Here is a 16,855-nt window from a genome sequence, read left to right on the forward strand (position 1 = left end):
TAAATTAAGGTAATGTAAGCCATTGGGTTATATGTATATAATTTTTTAAAAAAAAAATTTGATACAAAATCTTGTCATTAATTCTACTGTAAAGTGTGTGAATGCCTTATGCACCCTTAAGTTGCTGCATCTGGAATTTCTGTATGCTTTGCCTTCTGGAAGTGCAGGGAGGAATTGCAAATACTTGTGTTCTGAGAAGGCACCTCTTGGCACTTAAAGATCACTTGGCACTGTACTCATGTCAGAGATGGAAAGTGGAAGGCATGTTCCACAACTGAAAACCTTGTATGGGACCTATTCACTTTCCTGTTTTAATTGTTAAGACTTTTTGGTCTTATTGCTATGCCTCTGTGCATAAATACTATACACTCAAAGCCACGAACATAGTAAATTTATCAGTCAATAGAATTACATTTCAACTTAATTTTTTTAAGATTACTAAAACAAAAAGGACAGTGAGATATAATAAAATTATCAGGTACAATTATTTTAATGTTTTTATTTACTGTAATATAATATACAGTTACCCCTCCTTTTTTGCAGGGGATCCATTCTGGCCCCCCTCGTGAAAATGGAGTTTCACTTGTATTCAAGCCCTATTGGCTTGAATATAGGGCGTGCACATGAGGTGTGCAGGCGCACCCCATGGGCACGCGCCCCATTCATTCTCCTTATATTAATCCCTCTAACAAAAGAGAGGGACATGAGTCTGAAAATTGTGAGAATGAAGGGAGGACTGTAGTTCTTAAACCAGGACTATTAATTTCTGAATGTTTTTTGGAATAGAAAGGTTTCACAGAATGCTATATTTTAATTTTATATTTATTATCAGGTCTGAGGATTTTCTTTCAGAACATGAAGTTCATATAATTTACTAAGAAAAGCTGCAGTGTATAGAATTAAAAATGGATACTAGGTGCATGTATGGGTTTTGTGTTTTAAGTTTTTTTTACTTGAATGTCCCTTCCTGAGCACAAAATGTGAGAAGTAGTCCACTGAAATATTATATTTGGTCTAAGATCTTACTAAAACTATCATGTTGAATAATTTTATGATCCTGATTGTAAACTTTTCTGAATAAACATGAATTGCACCTAATTTTTTTAATCTTTATGGTTGCTGAAGTATTGTTCAGGATTGTTTTCTTAGTTTTCTCCCTTAATCTGCTGAGCTTTTGTGATAAGGATATACAGTAGTCTACCTGAAGTGATTGCAGTGTCCTAATTCCACAAATTACTCATAAGTCAAATTAGATCCTTATTTACCTGTCAATAGCTTGCAGAAACCTAAAAGCTTTTATTATATACTAAGGATGCACTAAGAGTTGCTGGGTTATCTGCAGCATGTATTCTGTTTTCTGAAACCAGAACAATAAGAATGATTTACAAACACATCTTGAATTGATTCTTTCTTGGTACTCTTGTGAAATATATCTTCATTCCTACCCTTGGAGATCATCCACACAGCTTGGGAGGCAGAAAAATTGGGTGTGAGTGGTAATTTCATTCACAAAGATAGGTTCCATGTGAATCTCTACTACAAAGAGACTGGAAAAAATATTGTTGCAATAGCAACCTTTCTGTTCCAAATGCTAAGTTCCTATAAAGGAGGAGCAAGAATTGAAAGGCCCTTTAAGTGTATGCAGGTGTCCTTCAGTTGTGGTAATGGAAAGTGAGTGAGCTTTATTAAATGTTTTATAGCACTTATGGCATCTTCTTTGCATGACACTTTGGAAATCTAGTTGAAATTTACATTTGTTTGAAAGGCAATATAATTTTATAGGCTAATTGTAAATCCTATTCATTTGTAATAAATTTATTGTAACAGCAGTTAACATCAGAATCTATTAAATATTAAAAATATTTTGCTATCAATTTGTTAACCATTATATATTTTCAGTTCTTTGTGTTGATTAGTACATTTATTAATATACTCATTTACAATTAAATACTCATTAATGAAGTAGTTCCCAGGGCTTGGAAGTAAGATATTGCAAGTAAAATTACTTTACTTTGAGATTATACTGATGTTCATACCCGTATCTAATTCTGACCATTCCTATTCGTTCTCCGCTCAGCCAGAATGGGATCTCCCATGTTATTTATTGTGGACAGCTCATTTCTCTTAAAAGCATAACTTCCTTTCAATTCTAATTAAGTCTATTATTTCTCCATTTATTTCTTTTAAAAAAAACATAATCCAAGTAGCATATGCTCCAAAGCACTCCAAAAATCTTCCCAGAAGCTCTAATAATATAATTTCCCCATAGGATGCTCTATTAAGTTATACCTTTAGAGAACTCTAGAACAATAGTGCAAATACTATTCTAGGGAGCCCCATAGGCACCTTAGATTGCCCTTTGGGCAGGAGAATCCTGTGTTTATTTAGTACCATAGCTGTAAAGCCATTAACATGGAATTCACCAAGGTACAGACAGCTCAGGTAATGGAACAAATTCCTTATTTTGAGTAATGTTCCAAGCTCTGAAGAGTCTTAAATTTGTCTAAAGGGCTAAGAACAGTAAGTAGAAATAAGTAAATCTGACAGAGTTCATTAAAAAAAACAAACTAAGCAAGCTGTAAATATTTGGATGCAGATATCCCTCTCTCTCCAAAACATGTTTCCCATCTTATAACTAAAAGGTTTATTTAAATTTTTAGACTGGTGTTCTACTCATAATCCCCCTTGGACATAGATGGGGTAGCCAAGTTATTTATTCCCTGGTAATTTCCCATTTGGCAAGTGTAGTGGTTTTTGTGTGGGGCTGCTTTTGGAGACTCTGTATACAGGTATTGCACTAAATTCAGAAATGTAGCATTACATTTAATAACCAAGACTGGGTGTAATGGTCACAGTCCTGACACTGTTGCATTGATTCCAATCTGTTTCCAACCACAATTCAAACTGCTGCTTTAAATCTTTAAGTACTTATACAGCTTGGGACCTGGGTATTTTCTGACTGGCCTTTCTAGTCTACACAAATGTGTCTATGTATTACAAATACCATTCTCAGATTCTGAGTCTGACTGTCATTGGAGGTGAGGTCATAAACTGGGATTGTGGCAGGTCTGGAATGATCTCCCCACAAAGTCTGTCTGGTGCTAAGTATATTTTTCTTTGGTACTACTTATATTTCTTGGGCTTTTTGTTTTTTGTTTTTAGTTCCTTTTAAAAATCACTGCATGTTTTGTCCTGCTCTGCTTTTTCTCATATTTATTATATTGCATTTATTTATTTATTTATTTATTTTTAAATGAGCTTTCATGGAAGCTGCTCTTGGAAACCTAGTCAGTTTAAAAGTGAATAAAAGTATATATTGGAGTATTAAAGTACATATTAATATAATACAAATAAATAGAATCAGAAGTATTAGATAGGGTTAATGGAAAAATACTGCCATTCGGTTCAAACTAGAAACATTTTCAGATGTTCCTAATTGGAAATGACTGCAGATGTAATTCATGGACTTGCCTGAAGCTCTTGAAAGAGAGACAGTCTCCAGTGCTACCCTTCAAACTCATAGGAATAGTAGGTCTCATTTCATCCCTCATGTTTATTCATAGATTAGGCTGGATCCAAAGTAGGAACTTGATATCTGACAAGGAGGAAAATCATTTTGCCTGAACACTTATTTCTTTAACAGGCCATTTTTTTCTCTGACCTTTCTGTCCTTGCTTCAGAAGGAATCTTTGCATTGCCTATAATTGCAGTCTCTGAGATTTTGTTGATAATGGAAGAGCTCATTTACTTAACAATTGTTTATTGAGGATAAAGCGAATCAGATGAATTTTCAGTTCCCCCCTTTATGTCAGGTGTTGATAAGGAAACACCTTTCAAGAAAATATCAACAAAATGCCACACTCTTCTGTTTTAATGATTATGTGTTACTATTTTTAGACTAAATTTTTATGGCTCTTACAGTTAGTTTTTGTATGGTGGGGGCTAACATTTGGTATCAAGGTTCTTCATAATGGACTTTTCTCACTGTCATTTTGGAAACTCATAATAAAGTTTAAAAGTTTAAAAGAAAACAATGATTGACAACAAAAATATAAAAGATCTGAGTTACCCTGGCATTGTTACTAGTGTTTTTAACAGGCATTTTAATGCCTGTATTTTTCAGCCAGGCACTGCTGCAAACAGTGGAGTATGATAGTGTTTATTTGAGCTGTGCCACATTACAAACAAGTGGAAGGGCTGCCCACTGCTTTAGTTTATCTCACCTATTAACAGAATTAAACTTTTAGGAGCCAGGTAGCATTAAATTATTGAGCTGTTGGGGCCTGCTAGGTCATCTGATCCAGTCTGTTGTTTGATCCAGGAAATTCTGCATTTTTGTCTCCCTGCTAAAAACAGAGCTAATTTTTTGTTTGGGTATGCCTTCCATTTAGACCAATACACCGCTGTGTCTTATAAACACTGATATTCTTTTTCTGTATCCTCACAGGCTACTCGCCATGCTGAAATGGTGGCAATTGATCAGGCCAGAGATTGGTGTCATCAGCATAAGAAGGAGCTAGAGGAAGTGTTTTTGCACACAGTGTTGTATGTCACTGTAGAGCCCTGTATAATGTGTGCAGCTGCTCTTCGCCTGATGAGTATCCTTCACAAAATGATACAGTGGCATGTTATTTCTGTGCCTTGCATCAGCTTGCTAACAAGAGAATGGAACTCATTTTCTTCTTCACAGATCTTTCTGGAGATTTCCTTGTGTAGAAATGATGTACTCAAGAAGAACTCTAATAGATTTGACCATACTCCCGTTTAGGCCACTGTTCGATTCCCACAGTGGTCAGTGTGATGGCTTGGGAAGGCTAGTCAACGTGTAACAGCCTGCTTCTGCTCCTTTTTCCCAGCAGCTAGTAACTTAAATACTGTACAGTGCACCCATGTTATACGCAGGCACGCTTTATGCAGCTTTCAGCCGCTCGGGGAGGAAGGGGCAGTGTGTCCCATAGGGACGAATGGAGCTTGTGCCTGTGGCACGCATGTTCTGCCACGCCGCCGTGCCACCGCGTGCACAAGCCCCATTCATTTAAATGGGGCTCGAGCATATGCGTTATTTGTTTTACGCGCGGGAGTCCGGAACGGATTACCCACGTAAACAAAGGGCGCACTGTACAAACAGTCTCAAAATCCCTGGACAGGAACTTCTTTGTAGTAAGCCTTGGTGTTGATGATGGTAAGTAAGCAATAGGTACTATGCAGTACAAATCGTACTGTTAGGCAGTGTGAGGGGCCTTGCCTCAGGTAGTAGGTTTGGAAGTTGTCATAAAAAAGCAAGAAATTTTGATTTGTTTAGCTGCTTCTTCCTCTTCTTTGTCTCCTTGGATTTTCTGCTTCAGATACCATAATGTCTTATTCTGTTTTTAGCTCTGGGTTAGAAGATTTGGGGTAAGCGGAGTAGTGTTAGTTAACACCCTTGGTGGAAGGGAGCCTTGGGTCAGAGCTAGAGGAACAGAAGTGGGTAAAAGATGGTTTGTCTAAAGGTATTAGGTATTCCTTAATGGTTTGTCTAGAGGTATTAGGGTTCCTTAATAAAACTGTCCATAAAACACAGGAGTTTGTGGTATGTGAGAGAAGAGATGATGAAATAGATTTGACACCACAGACATGTCAGCACAACTAGACAATCAATTAAAGCAGGATACTGTTCTATATAATTAATACCTTAACTAATTTATATAAATTCCACTGGTTGTGTATGGTTGCCAAAATGAACGATTTGGAGGCTGTGGTTCAGTTTTGGACATCTCTTCTGCTACCTTAACGGACATGGGGGAACCATTTCAGGTGAAAATTTTTGTTAGCATCTTTTAGTAATTTATTTTAAAACATTGAAGTAAACCATGTACCTTTTAATTAGAAGGGAATTTGTTGACAAGTACATTCTTCCCAATATTTTAATTCTGAAATTAGCACTGAACTTCATCCTTCACAGTGTTGTGTGAGTATTTCTCTGGTGATAGATTAGGTCTGAATCCATCTTTTGAGAGTAAGTAGAGAGAGAGTGCATTCACAAATAGTTCTAGGATTTAGAGCAGCTGTCTCTTTTGCTAAATATAAACTGTTGGCTTGAGTGTTCTTCCATAATATTCCCCAACCCTGTGCAATAGAATGCATGAGTATAGTATAGTAGTATGGCATAATACTTTTAAATTTAAGGCAGGGGACTCTGGGGTCTTCCAAGTGTTATTGTAGTTTCCACGACTACTCACAACTGGCTATGATGGCTGATGGGATTTTCAGTCCACCAATAATTGGAAGGTTGTACAGTTCCTATACCTGATTTATGGTGTGAAACAATTGAAAAAGAGAATTGGGAAAAATCCAGAAACAGCTGATTGTTTAAGCCTTGAGAAGACTGGTGGGAATCTGAATTGTGCATGAATGGAAGATCACAAGAAATTGCATGTAACCTCCTCCCAAAAAGGAAGAGTGAGATCAAACATATTTAATGAATAATATGGAATCTGGATGAAGAAAAAGCAAAATGGTTGGAAACAATTATGGGAACAGATGCAAATGTAAAAAGAGAGGAAGAGGAGGAAGAAGAAAAAAAGAATAGCAATTTTTTTAAAAAAAATGTATGTCTGTACTTAGCACAGTGACGATACCTCAGCTTTACATTGTGGCAACTGTGGGAGAAGAAGCATTTGTATTTAAGAAACCTAATTTCCATTCTCAAGAAACTGCAGTTGATGCCTGTGTAGAAAGCATTTCCATATGTAGGTGGATGCTTCTTAAACTGGTGCATTTGCTGAAAGCATCCTGTTCTCTGTGTGTGTGTGTGTGCGTGCCTCACACTGTCACACACATTCACACATTTAAAGGAAAAATGTTAGAAGGGAATGACTTGTGGGTGGAATAAGTTGAAACACAATTCAGTTATGTTGGGGCCAAGGAAGTCTTAGCAGCTATGGCAAAAAACCTCATCCATGAAGATGAGCTTCTTGGCAGAAATGCATAGGCTGATGGAAACTCAGCAACCACAGCCTAACAAATCCCGGTTGATTGGAAGAGAAATAAACTATCTGCATGATACAACTCCTCCTCTATGTCACATGCCTTCATTTGATAAACCTTGGTTTTGTTATACCACTGATACTTTGATTTGTAAGGATTTCTTAAAATCCTTGTTTCCATGCTTTCACTGTGGTTAGGGTAAGGTGTATGGGATGGAGGAAGGAAGAAGCATGTGCTTGCTTCACGTCAAACAGCCTTATTTCCAATAGAGGTTGTTGTCACTTGCAGAGGCCTGACTGTCAGGCATATTTCTGTCCCTCCCAAATTGTGGCTGCACTGCCTTCAGAGTTTTGAAGGATCCCCACTATCTCTGCTTTTAGAAATGATGTCAAGCTGCATCTCATTAATTTGGACTTACACATTGCATTATTATTAGTATTGGGTGTTGTTGTTTTTACTTTTATGAGCAAAATATTCTGATTTTTACAGTGCAAAGTTGGTTATCGATCTGAAGAAGCAGTGGAAATGTTGAAAACTTTCTACAGGCAGGAAAATCCAAATGGTAAGTCTCATCACTACACAAACTAATGTTGCCTTCTGCATCACTGAATGTTAATAGCTTTGTTTTCTTTCCTTGTGACAGCACCCAAATCAAAAGTTCGAAAAAAGACTGCACTAAGTGATGAAGTAAGTGAAGTGCAGTAAACTGAAGCTGGACAAGTAAGGAACTGTTCAAACCCCTGGGCAGTAAACTGACCTATCCCTGAAGGCCACTTAGAGGTGGAGCAAGGTGTTTCTCTTCCTCTCTATGTTATCATAATCTGTAAGTTTCATGCAAAATAGTAAATACATTTTTGTTATTTTTTTAAAATCTAGTTTTTATTTAGGGGAGGGGCAGAGGGAAGAAATAAAAAGGTGAGAGAGGCGGTCTGCCGCCACCCTAGTTTGCTGCGTGAAGGAGCCGCAGCGGACAAACCACACGGCTCCCTCATGCAACAAAAAGAAGCCGCAAAAAGCGGCTTCTTTCTGCAGCGCCATTATGACACAGCAAGGCACCAATGGCGCACTTGCGGCATCATGAAGGTGCCGAGACATGCGGACGCTAGGCGTCCATCACGTCAAATTGGCTCCCATGTGTATAGGGCGCCGCCATTTTTACGCCCCATCACGTGCGAGGGGTGAGGGGCGTTTGAAAGTGCCGCCCCTCGCACGTGATGGGGGTGCGTCATAGCGCGCGTTTCTTTAGAGCCAGAGTGTCCTTCCAGTAATTATCATTCATACTAAACTGTTTTGGCAGTCTTGATTTTGGAGTTCATCAGAGGAAGGATAATTTATTTTGACAGTCCTTGGTTTGCTGGTGTAACTTCACCTGCTTTCCAACTACCAATGCCATATACAAATATAGCTGCGTTCAGTCCAATTCAATACAAAGAACTCTGTGTACATTTGGAAAGTTGAGTCAGCTCTGCTTTCAGCAGTGTGTTGAAATTCAACATGCTCCAAGTTCTCTCACCAACCGAAGTGGGGTCACCAGTTTCATACATGGTACTGAAAACCAGGGTTCAATGTGAGCAGAGGCTGCAACACTTAAGTGTCTTGAAAACCCCTCTATCATGTCAGATCAGTTCATTTAGCCAAGAATTTTCTGTGTATTCTTGCACTCCAGGGGATTGGACTGGATGGCCTTTGAGGTCTCTTCCAATTCTATGGTTCTAGTGCAAACTCTCTAGCTGGTATCATAGTATATTATCATGTTGATATCATGTTATAGCGCATGTTTTTAACTTTCCAGTCCCTTGCCTCTGGAACCCATCAAAATGAGCAGAAAACCTTTACTGCAGCTTGTTTATTCTTGCTCAATTCAGATTTTATGGTTGACCAAATTGAATGTGTGTGTGTTTAGTTTTTTTAGAGTCTAAATTAATACATTGGCTTGTGATAATGTGTGATCAGTTTCTGTCATGCTTGTTCTTTTCGAGTTAAGTTTGGTTTGGGATTTTTGGAGTAAAAATTACACTTTAGAAATGACTTATTATTTTTTATGCTTGTTATGGAAAGCTGCCTAAAAAATCAGAATATAGGTTGAATCTCCCTTATCCGGAATACAAAATATTCCAGTATCCAAAATTGTCCACATGGATGGCTGAGATAGTGACACCTTTGCTTTCTGACTATTCAATTTTTTATTGTATTTTATATCCTTATTTATATGTGGCCTTTCTTCCAAATTGGGACCCAACACGGTTTCCAAAAAGAAAACAATATATATCAACTTGATTTCATGCACGTAATTATTAAAAATATTGTGTATAAAATTACCTTCAAGCTATGTGCATAAGGTATATACAAAATAGAAATCAATTTAATGTTTTGACCTGGGTTCCATCTCAAAGATATCTCATTTCACACACACACACACATACACAAATATTCCAAAATTTGAAAAACAAAACAAAACTAAAATCCAAACATTTCTGGTCCCAAGCATTTCATATAAGGGAGAAACAATCTGTATTCATTAGCTGTTGAATACTGAAAGAACAAGTCCCAGTGCTAGGTAGGTAGGACTAGCATTGGATTTAGCTCCATTGGACTACTAGTTGAACTACAAATGGAACACCTCTGTAACTTTGCTCATTTATAGCAATACTGCAGATAATATTTGTTGGCTTAAGTAAACGGTTATGACTGAACACATTTGTAACTCAACTGTTTTGAAATTATGTTCATATTTTCTACTTGTATATGTACACAGTCATCTGGGGGAGACTAAAAATAGACTATTGTCCTAATCTCCTAAACTATAGTATTTGAAACATATACTATAATAATAAGGGAAGTTAGATGGGAATAGATAAGGAGGAAAGGCAAAGATAAAGACAAACATTTATACTGTAACTGACATTTCATTGCTTTGTTGAATTGTACTTTGAACATATTATGATTACAGTCCAGAAGAGGGCCTTGCTGTTCCAATAATGAGAGACTCCAGCAGATTAACACTGAACTCATTCCTCCTGGTTCTGCATGCTGAGCAAGTAAACAGGCTAGGAAGTCATCAAGCTATGACTTGTGGATTTCTGTATTGTGGACGTGTTATTTCAGTAGTTTGGTGAGACATGTGCAAACCAGATTTGGTTTACTATTTAATTCCTCTACTATGTAGATCTATGCATATTTAAAAATGATAATATCTTATTGATGGTAACACAATAAAAATAATATTTTTATCACTTGTCTCCAAAGCTTGGCTTACTTTGTTGTTTGATAGTTTCATGCTGAGCATGAGAGAGGCCAGATTTTGTAATTTTAAAGCAGCAGTATCAGCATCTTACTTCTTTAAGCTTGGCGTAAAATCCCACTGATTTCAAAGAAAGAGCATGCTTATTTAGCCACAAATTGTCAGGCTTCTGGGCAAAAAATATCCATTTATTTCTTATATAGTACTTGGGGATTCATTTGTGTGATAAATAGATATTCAATTAATTGTAGTAGTTGCACTTCTTTACACTCTTGCAGTGCAGTTCTCTACTTCTGGTGAAGCAGGCAGTGTCCACAAAGAACTGTATATACTCATGTATAAGTCTAGAAATTTTGCTCAAAAAATTGACCTAAAAACCTGAGTCGACTTATCCATCTAGGAACTGCACCTCTGAACAAATCTTGCCAAGAAAACTCTGTGATAAGTTCACCTTAGAGTCACCATGAGTCAGTAAGGACTTGAAGGCAAACAATAACTACATATTTAAGTGTAATAATTGCTATTTATTAATTAAATTTATTTATTTAATGGCTTTTAAAATTGCCTATCGGGTTACATTATCCTCTGAGGGTCATAAAACATGATGTGCTTGTTTCTGGAGAGTTCAAGAGAAAATAAAAAAATGAGTTTTTCCTGGAAGCCAAAATGACAAAACTGAGGCTGTTGTACTTTGAACATATCATGAAACAACGTGACTTATTAGAAAAGGTAATAATGCTTGACAGCAACTGGTAAGTCAGCAGGAAAAGAGGAAGACCACATTACACATTGCAGACTTGATCAAGGAAGCTATGTTCTTGATTTTGTAAGACTTTAGCAGGTCTGTTAGTGAAAGTGTGTCTTAGAGGTCTCATTCATAGGGTCATGAAAAGTCTTGACTTGATGGCAATTAACAGCAACAGCAAAATTAATTATATGCACCATTGTCCTTGAGGGCTTTCCTTCTCCTTTAACAATTATTGTAATGTTATTAATCAGGTTAGCTTTTTAAAATGCTACTGATTTCTACATATGGTTGTTAAAGCTGGACAGTGAACAAAGTTGTCAGGAAGAAAATAAATTCATTTGAAATGTGCTGGAGAAGAGTTGTAGGACACCATGGACTGCTAAAAATCCAAATGAAATGGGCCTTAGAGCAAATCAGATCTGAACTTTCATTAGGAGTCTCCTGTACTTTGGACATATTATGAGATGAGGATACTGCGTGTTAAGGTGGAAGGCAGTAGCAAAAGATACAAATGGCCCAGAGTTTTCAAGACCTGAGCAAGGCTGTTGATGACCTCTCGGAGGTCTCACATTCGCAAGATTCCATGAATCAAAGTCAACTTGATATCAGATAACACAGCTTTTAAAAGAGCATATTTATGAGTACTGTCCATAGCCATGATGCACATTGGCATTTATTCTGGCCACTTTGACTGAAATCGTCTGGTCCCTATGGTGGGCTTTCAGGGTTCAAAGGGAAATTCAGAACTCTATCTCAGATGACAGGAAGAAAGATCTGGCACTGCAATGAAAGAGTTCATAAACCCCCTCTGAAGTGACACACAAACACCTGCAGTCTTTGCCTTTCAAAGTCAGAACTCTAATGTCACTAGAGACAAAGAAGATAGAATGCTGGTTGTTCAGGCAGATTGGGGAAAGCTTTGAATCTGTAGTTTTCCTATTCCCCAACATGTCCTGAGAATTGAAGAAAATATACATGAGGACTAGAGTGGGCATACATAAATTGTCTCTTTGCAAGCAATGGGGTGGACATCATCAAAGTAAAAATGAAAAAAAAAGTGGGGGGAGGGTTCTGCCTCTGCTCCTTTCCACTAGCATGCAGCTCAACCAGCATTTGATAATGCAGTTCCTACTTCAAATCTGCCACCCATCCATTGGTATGTTTGTTTTGTGATTATCTTTTATTTTAGTTTTTCTTACAATTTGTTTACACTGGTACCCCGGGATACGAACGCGCCGCGATACGAAATTTCCGGGTTACGAAAAAAAAAAATTAATTAATTATTTCCGGGTTACGAAGGTTTACCCGGGTTACAAAAAAACGCTGGCGCTTTTTAAAATGGAGCCGCGGCGGAGCCGCGGCTTTTCCCCATTAGCGCCTATGGGGATTCGGCTAACGAAAAACTTCCGGGTTACGAAAATGGCGCCGGAACGAATTAATTTCGTAACCCGGGGGACGAGTGTATTTATTTTACATTCAGAAGAGTTCTCATTTATGTACAGTAATGTTCCAGCAGGAAAACAAGAACACAAAAAGAGGAAAAATTAGTCATAAGCTTCTATAAAAGCTAACCAAGGGGCTATGCAGATGGCCCCTAAGGTGTGGCCTGCAGTCACCTTCAGCTTTGCCGGATTGGGGCTGTAGCAACCACACGCTGTGGCCCTGACCTGGGCTTTTAAGGTTGCAAAAAGGAGTCACAAAAAGGAGTTACACTGTGGCTTTAAGGTGCTCCTTTGGTGCTGCATCATGTGGACCCAGTGCCAAAGGAACACTGACGCCACACGCTGTGTGGAGCAGCATGTGGCGTCACGGTGCCCTGGAGGCGGGGTTGTAGACACCATGCCCCAATTCTGCCCCCAAACCGGCCTTAATGGCCAGTCTGCGCAGGACCCAAATGTCCAAGTATAAGTCTATTTGTAATTTCATCTATACATCATTCTTTCAAATGTTTCAACCATGATCAGATCTTCTCTACCCATTGGATCCCAGGTGAAGGAAAATTATCTTTCCAGTAACAAAGTATCAATTTTTAGCAGTCAAAAGGGAACAAAAATCCACTTCCATTGGCCATTTGTTAATTTCCAAGAAACAGGTAAATAATTTCAAAGAACATGCACATGCTTGAATACCAAGGAACTTTCCAATACCATATTTACTCAAAACATAGCCATGTTAGCCTAGAAAATCAGTATGCAAAGGGATCCTGTAATACCTTTGAAACTAACTGAAAGAAAGAAGCTGGTAGCATGAGTTTTTGTAGACCAGCCTACTTTCTGAGATGCATCTGAGGAAGTAGGCTAAAGTCTATGAAAGCTCTTGATACCTGCTTCTTTCTTTCAGTTAGTTTCAAAGGTGCTACAAGATTGCTTTGCATAAGAATTTACTTGTCTGATTACTTCCTCCCAAAATGTAGCTTCTGTGGGCTAACTTGAAAACATGCCTTAAGGAAGCACATGTTCTGTTATTATCTTAAAATACATGCCTACCTCACCACTAGTAGGAGACAATCTTGTGAGAACCAGTTGCTAAAAAAGTTCTTTGCTCTTAATAGCTTGAACTGGCAAAGTTGGGCTGAAAACACAACAACAGGCTTCGGTTCTCAAAAGTAGGGGTGAGAATGGCATGGCATTCCACCTGCTGTTGGACTATAACTTCCAGTATTCATCCACATTGGCTATGCTGGCTGGGCCGCTGGGAGTTGGCAGTTCAACAATATCTAGAAGGCCAACATATTTCGCATCCTGTTGTACATATACATGTACATATGGAGACCTATGCTATTGTCTGGGGATGTCTTATGCTAGCATCTTTAATTTCATTTGGACAGTTATTACCATGTCCTGTGCATGTATTGCCATGCCCTTTAGTCAGTACTACTAAGTAATCTGTCTGCCTGTTACCATTAATTTAAATCACCAAATAATAAAGCCATAAATCTTGGGCCCTAGCTTGTTGGTCAGTCATCTTGACATTTCAGCCTATTAACTTGCTAGGCAGGCAAGAGAACAAAACTTAAAACATCTTATAGCTAAGTGGTTTGTTGTAATTGGCAGCCCAAAGAGATACTGAGTATAATCTTCTTGTGACTGACACAACAAAAGAGGCCTGAATTTAAATTACAATTTAGGGCAATGAAAGGTTTATTGAACCATTGCAGACTCATTAGGCATCCTTTCCTTTACATGCAATTAAATGATACTTTTACAAGGCAGTTGTGTTTAAAAAAATATAATAGCAAGGCGCTCCATATAATTTAAGCATTTGAAAGTCTGCAGGTCTTCGTTTCAGTAATGTATATATACCGTGTGGATTTTAATTGCTTTGGCAGGTTTAAAGAGAGTACTGATAACAGATTATATTTTAAACCCCTCTTTTTTCCCAGTGGCAATACACGATAGAGTTGTATTTGGAGGAAGACTAACAGGAGAGCTTTTAGCCAAGGGCTCTATATAGAAGGTAGCTATTAGGTTTGAAAGGAAGCTGTCTTGGACACAAATGGGAAGGAGCACAGTGGACAATTAAAGTCCCAAGAGCAGCTGTTTTATTAATTAGCTTTGCCTTGACTGCCAATGTGTCCAATTTTATTGTGAAAGTACATCTAGAAGTGGAAAAATTCCCACTGAAATGTGTTCATTAGCATGCTTTGTTTTTCAGCTTATTTCTAGAGAGAAAACACTCTTTTAAAAACAACTTTTAATTGTTTATATATGCACATTTGAAAGGATAGTTGGCAGGTGATATCAATCAGGATCCACAAAACCTCATACATATGTTTGTGCCACAAGAAGATTTTACGCTTTCATCTAAAATACTGTAGAAACCAAAAATAAATCTAAAACCGTAAGATCGCTTTTAGCAAGACAGTTCTGTACTAAGGAACTACCTTAATACTACACAGCATTAGATTTAATGTGCTGGTTTTTGACTTTCTCTGCAGTGCCCTTAAACAAAGTGTAGAAGCCACTCATTAATCTACATCAGCCAGAATGAAAAGAATCCTAGCAGAATCTGTAATCCTCAAAATATACATATAATCCTCAAAACATATATAAACAGTTCTATAAGAACTCTTGAAAAGAAAGGTGGTCTTTCACAAATTTGCATGGTCTTGCTTTCCTTTTGTCAGTTCATTTTATAGACACAAGTGTATTAGGTCTGAAGAACTGATGTAAACAAAATAATATTTTTTTGTTTTGCTAAAGTTGATTTATTCTGTTTTATTGGGGCAGTTTTGCTAGCTCCACAAAATGGCAAAACCAGAAGCTCCTTGTAGTTTAGATGTTACAGTTCAGGACATAGGCGGGTTATAGACCGCCGCTTTGAGGCGGTCTGCCGCCGTAGCCGCTTGCTCCGTGCGGGAGCTGTAGCAGCCACACTGCGCGACTCCCGCACGGAGCAAAAAAGGAGCTCCAAAATGGAGCTCCTTCTTGCGGCGCCTCTATGACGTCGCAAAGCGCCGCTGGCGCATTCGCGACGTCATAGGCGCTGCGACACATTCGGACGCTATGCGTCCAATACGTAAAGATGGCGCCGGCCGTGTGGAACAGCCGGCGCCATATTGTACGGACAGGGTCCGTATTAGACCCTTTTTAAAATGGGACGTCCTGCGGACGTCCCAAGTGCCGGTGTATAACCGGCCAAAGTTTCATGAGTAGCAGAAATTTTAAAATAAATAAAACTGAGTTCATTTTGTAATTATATTCTGCATAAACTGTACGGTTAGTATATAAAACATGATTATGTAATGCCAAAATTATATAGATGATTGGGGTGCTCAAAAGTTGTCAGCCCAACCAAGAAGGGAATGACTGACAGCCTTGAAACTTACATACTACTGTTCCACATATTCAGTCTCAGGTTCAGTGCACTTGGCGCACTATTTCTCAAGTTTCCTTAACCCTTCCAAAAAAAATTCTGATGTCTAGTCACTGAAATACTGTTCTGCTGCTGCTCTGCTGCTCTATCATCTCTGAATCAGTTAAAAATGTCCTTCCTTTCAAACTCTTTTTAAGGTTTGGAAACAGGGCATAGTAAAATAGAGCAAGAGCTAGGGAGGAAAGTGGATGGTCTAACTCCAAATTCTTCAAAACATCCATCGTGAATAGGTGCATTATCCTGCAAAAAGAGAACACCTTTCTGAAGATTCCCTCACCATTTTTCCTTCAATGCCTCCTTTAATCAGCACAGCAAATTATAGTAATATTCTGCATTAACTGTTTTGGCATTTCTGGCAATAGTCAGTTATCTTTTATCCCAAGAAACTGTGGCCATGACCTTTCATGCTGATTTTTGAGTCTTTAATTTCTTTGGCCACATAGAATTAAGTGCTGCCAATGCAAGGACTATTGTTTGGTCTCTGGATCATAGTGTTATAACTATGTTTCATCAACAGTGATGAGTCATTTCAAAAAATTATCTCTAGATCACTCAACATGCTGCAAAATCAACTTGGAGATATCCACTAAATTTTGTTTCTGGTCATCATTCAAACATTTGGGCACCCACTTAGCTGAGAGCTTTTGCATAGCTAACTGTTTATTAATTATAAACCCAGTGCATTGCCGGGATTTGTCTAATGTCTCAGTGATTGTCCTAGTTGAAATTCACCAGTCTGCCAAAATCAGGTCATGAACACACTCAACAATTTCAAAAGTTGACGCTGTTGAAGGCCTTTCTTCATCTTTGGTCTAAAAATCTCCATGCTGAAAGTTGGCACAGCAGTTCTTCACAGCTGAGTATCATAGGCACTTGTCACTCAATGAGCCCGAATAGAAGGGTCAAAATAAAGCTGCTTCAGGTCACTTTGAAGGAATGCTGTTTAAATGACACACGCATCTTAAGAGACAAGAAGCTGCGTCAAAGCTGTGCTCCAGTCCTTAGGATTGGAGGGTGGCTTTAGC

The 16,855-nt window shown here is 38.2% G+C and overlaps 1 protein-coding gene across 2 annotated transcripts in view; it reads left to right on the forward strand.

The window, feature by feature from the left end:
- Window positions 1-10,197, forward strand: part of ADAT2 (adenosine deaminase tRNA specific 2) — a 14,512-nt gene extending 4,315 nt beyond the window's left edge. Inside the window, exons 3-7 of one of the 2 annotated variants that reach the window (XR_006104955.1) lie at window positions 4,448-4,598; window positions 5,687-5,793; window positions 7,456-7,528; window positions 7,610-7,789; window positions 9,917-10,197. Coding sequence is in view for 1 of the 2 variants with exons in the window: in XM_042478511.1 (XP_042334445.1) it covers window positions 4,448-4,598; window positions 5,687-5,793; window positions 7,456-7,528; window positions 7,610-7,671 (393 nt within the window). In the remaining variant the exon portion in view is untranslated. Of the gene's footprint in view, window positions 1-4,447; window positions 4,599-5,686; window positions 5,794-7,455; window positions 7,529-7,609; window positions 7,940-9,916 lie in introns of those variants that run through there. The other variant, XM_042478511.1, reaches the window with a different exon arrangement.
- The last annotated feature ends 6,658 nt before the right edge of the window (window positions 10,198-16,855 follow it).

The sequence above is a fragment of the Sceloporus undulatus genome, chromosome 1 (assembly GCF_019175285.1).
Source record: "Sceloporus undulatus isolate JIND9_A2432 ecotype Alabama chromosome 1, SceUnd_v1.1, whole genome shotgun sequence".
Taxonomy (NCBI): domain Eukaryota; kingdom Metazoa; phylum Chordata; class Lepidosauria; order Squamata; family Phrynosomatidae; genus Sceloporus; species Sceloporus undulatus.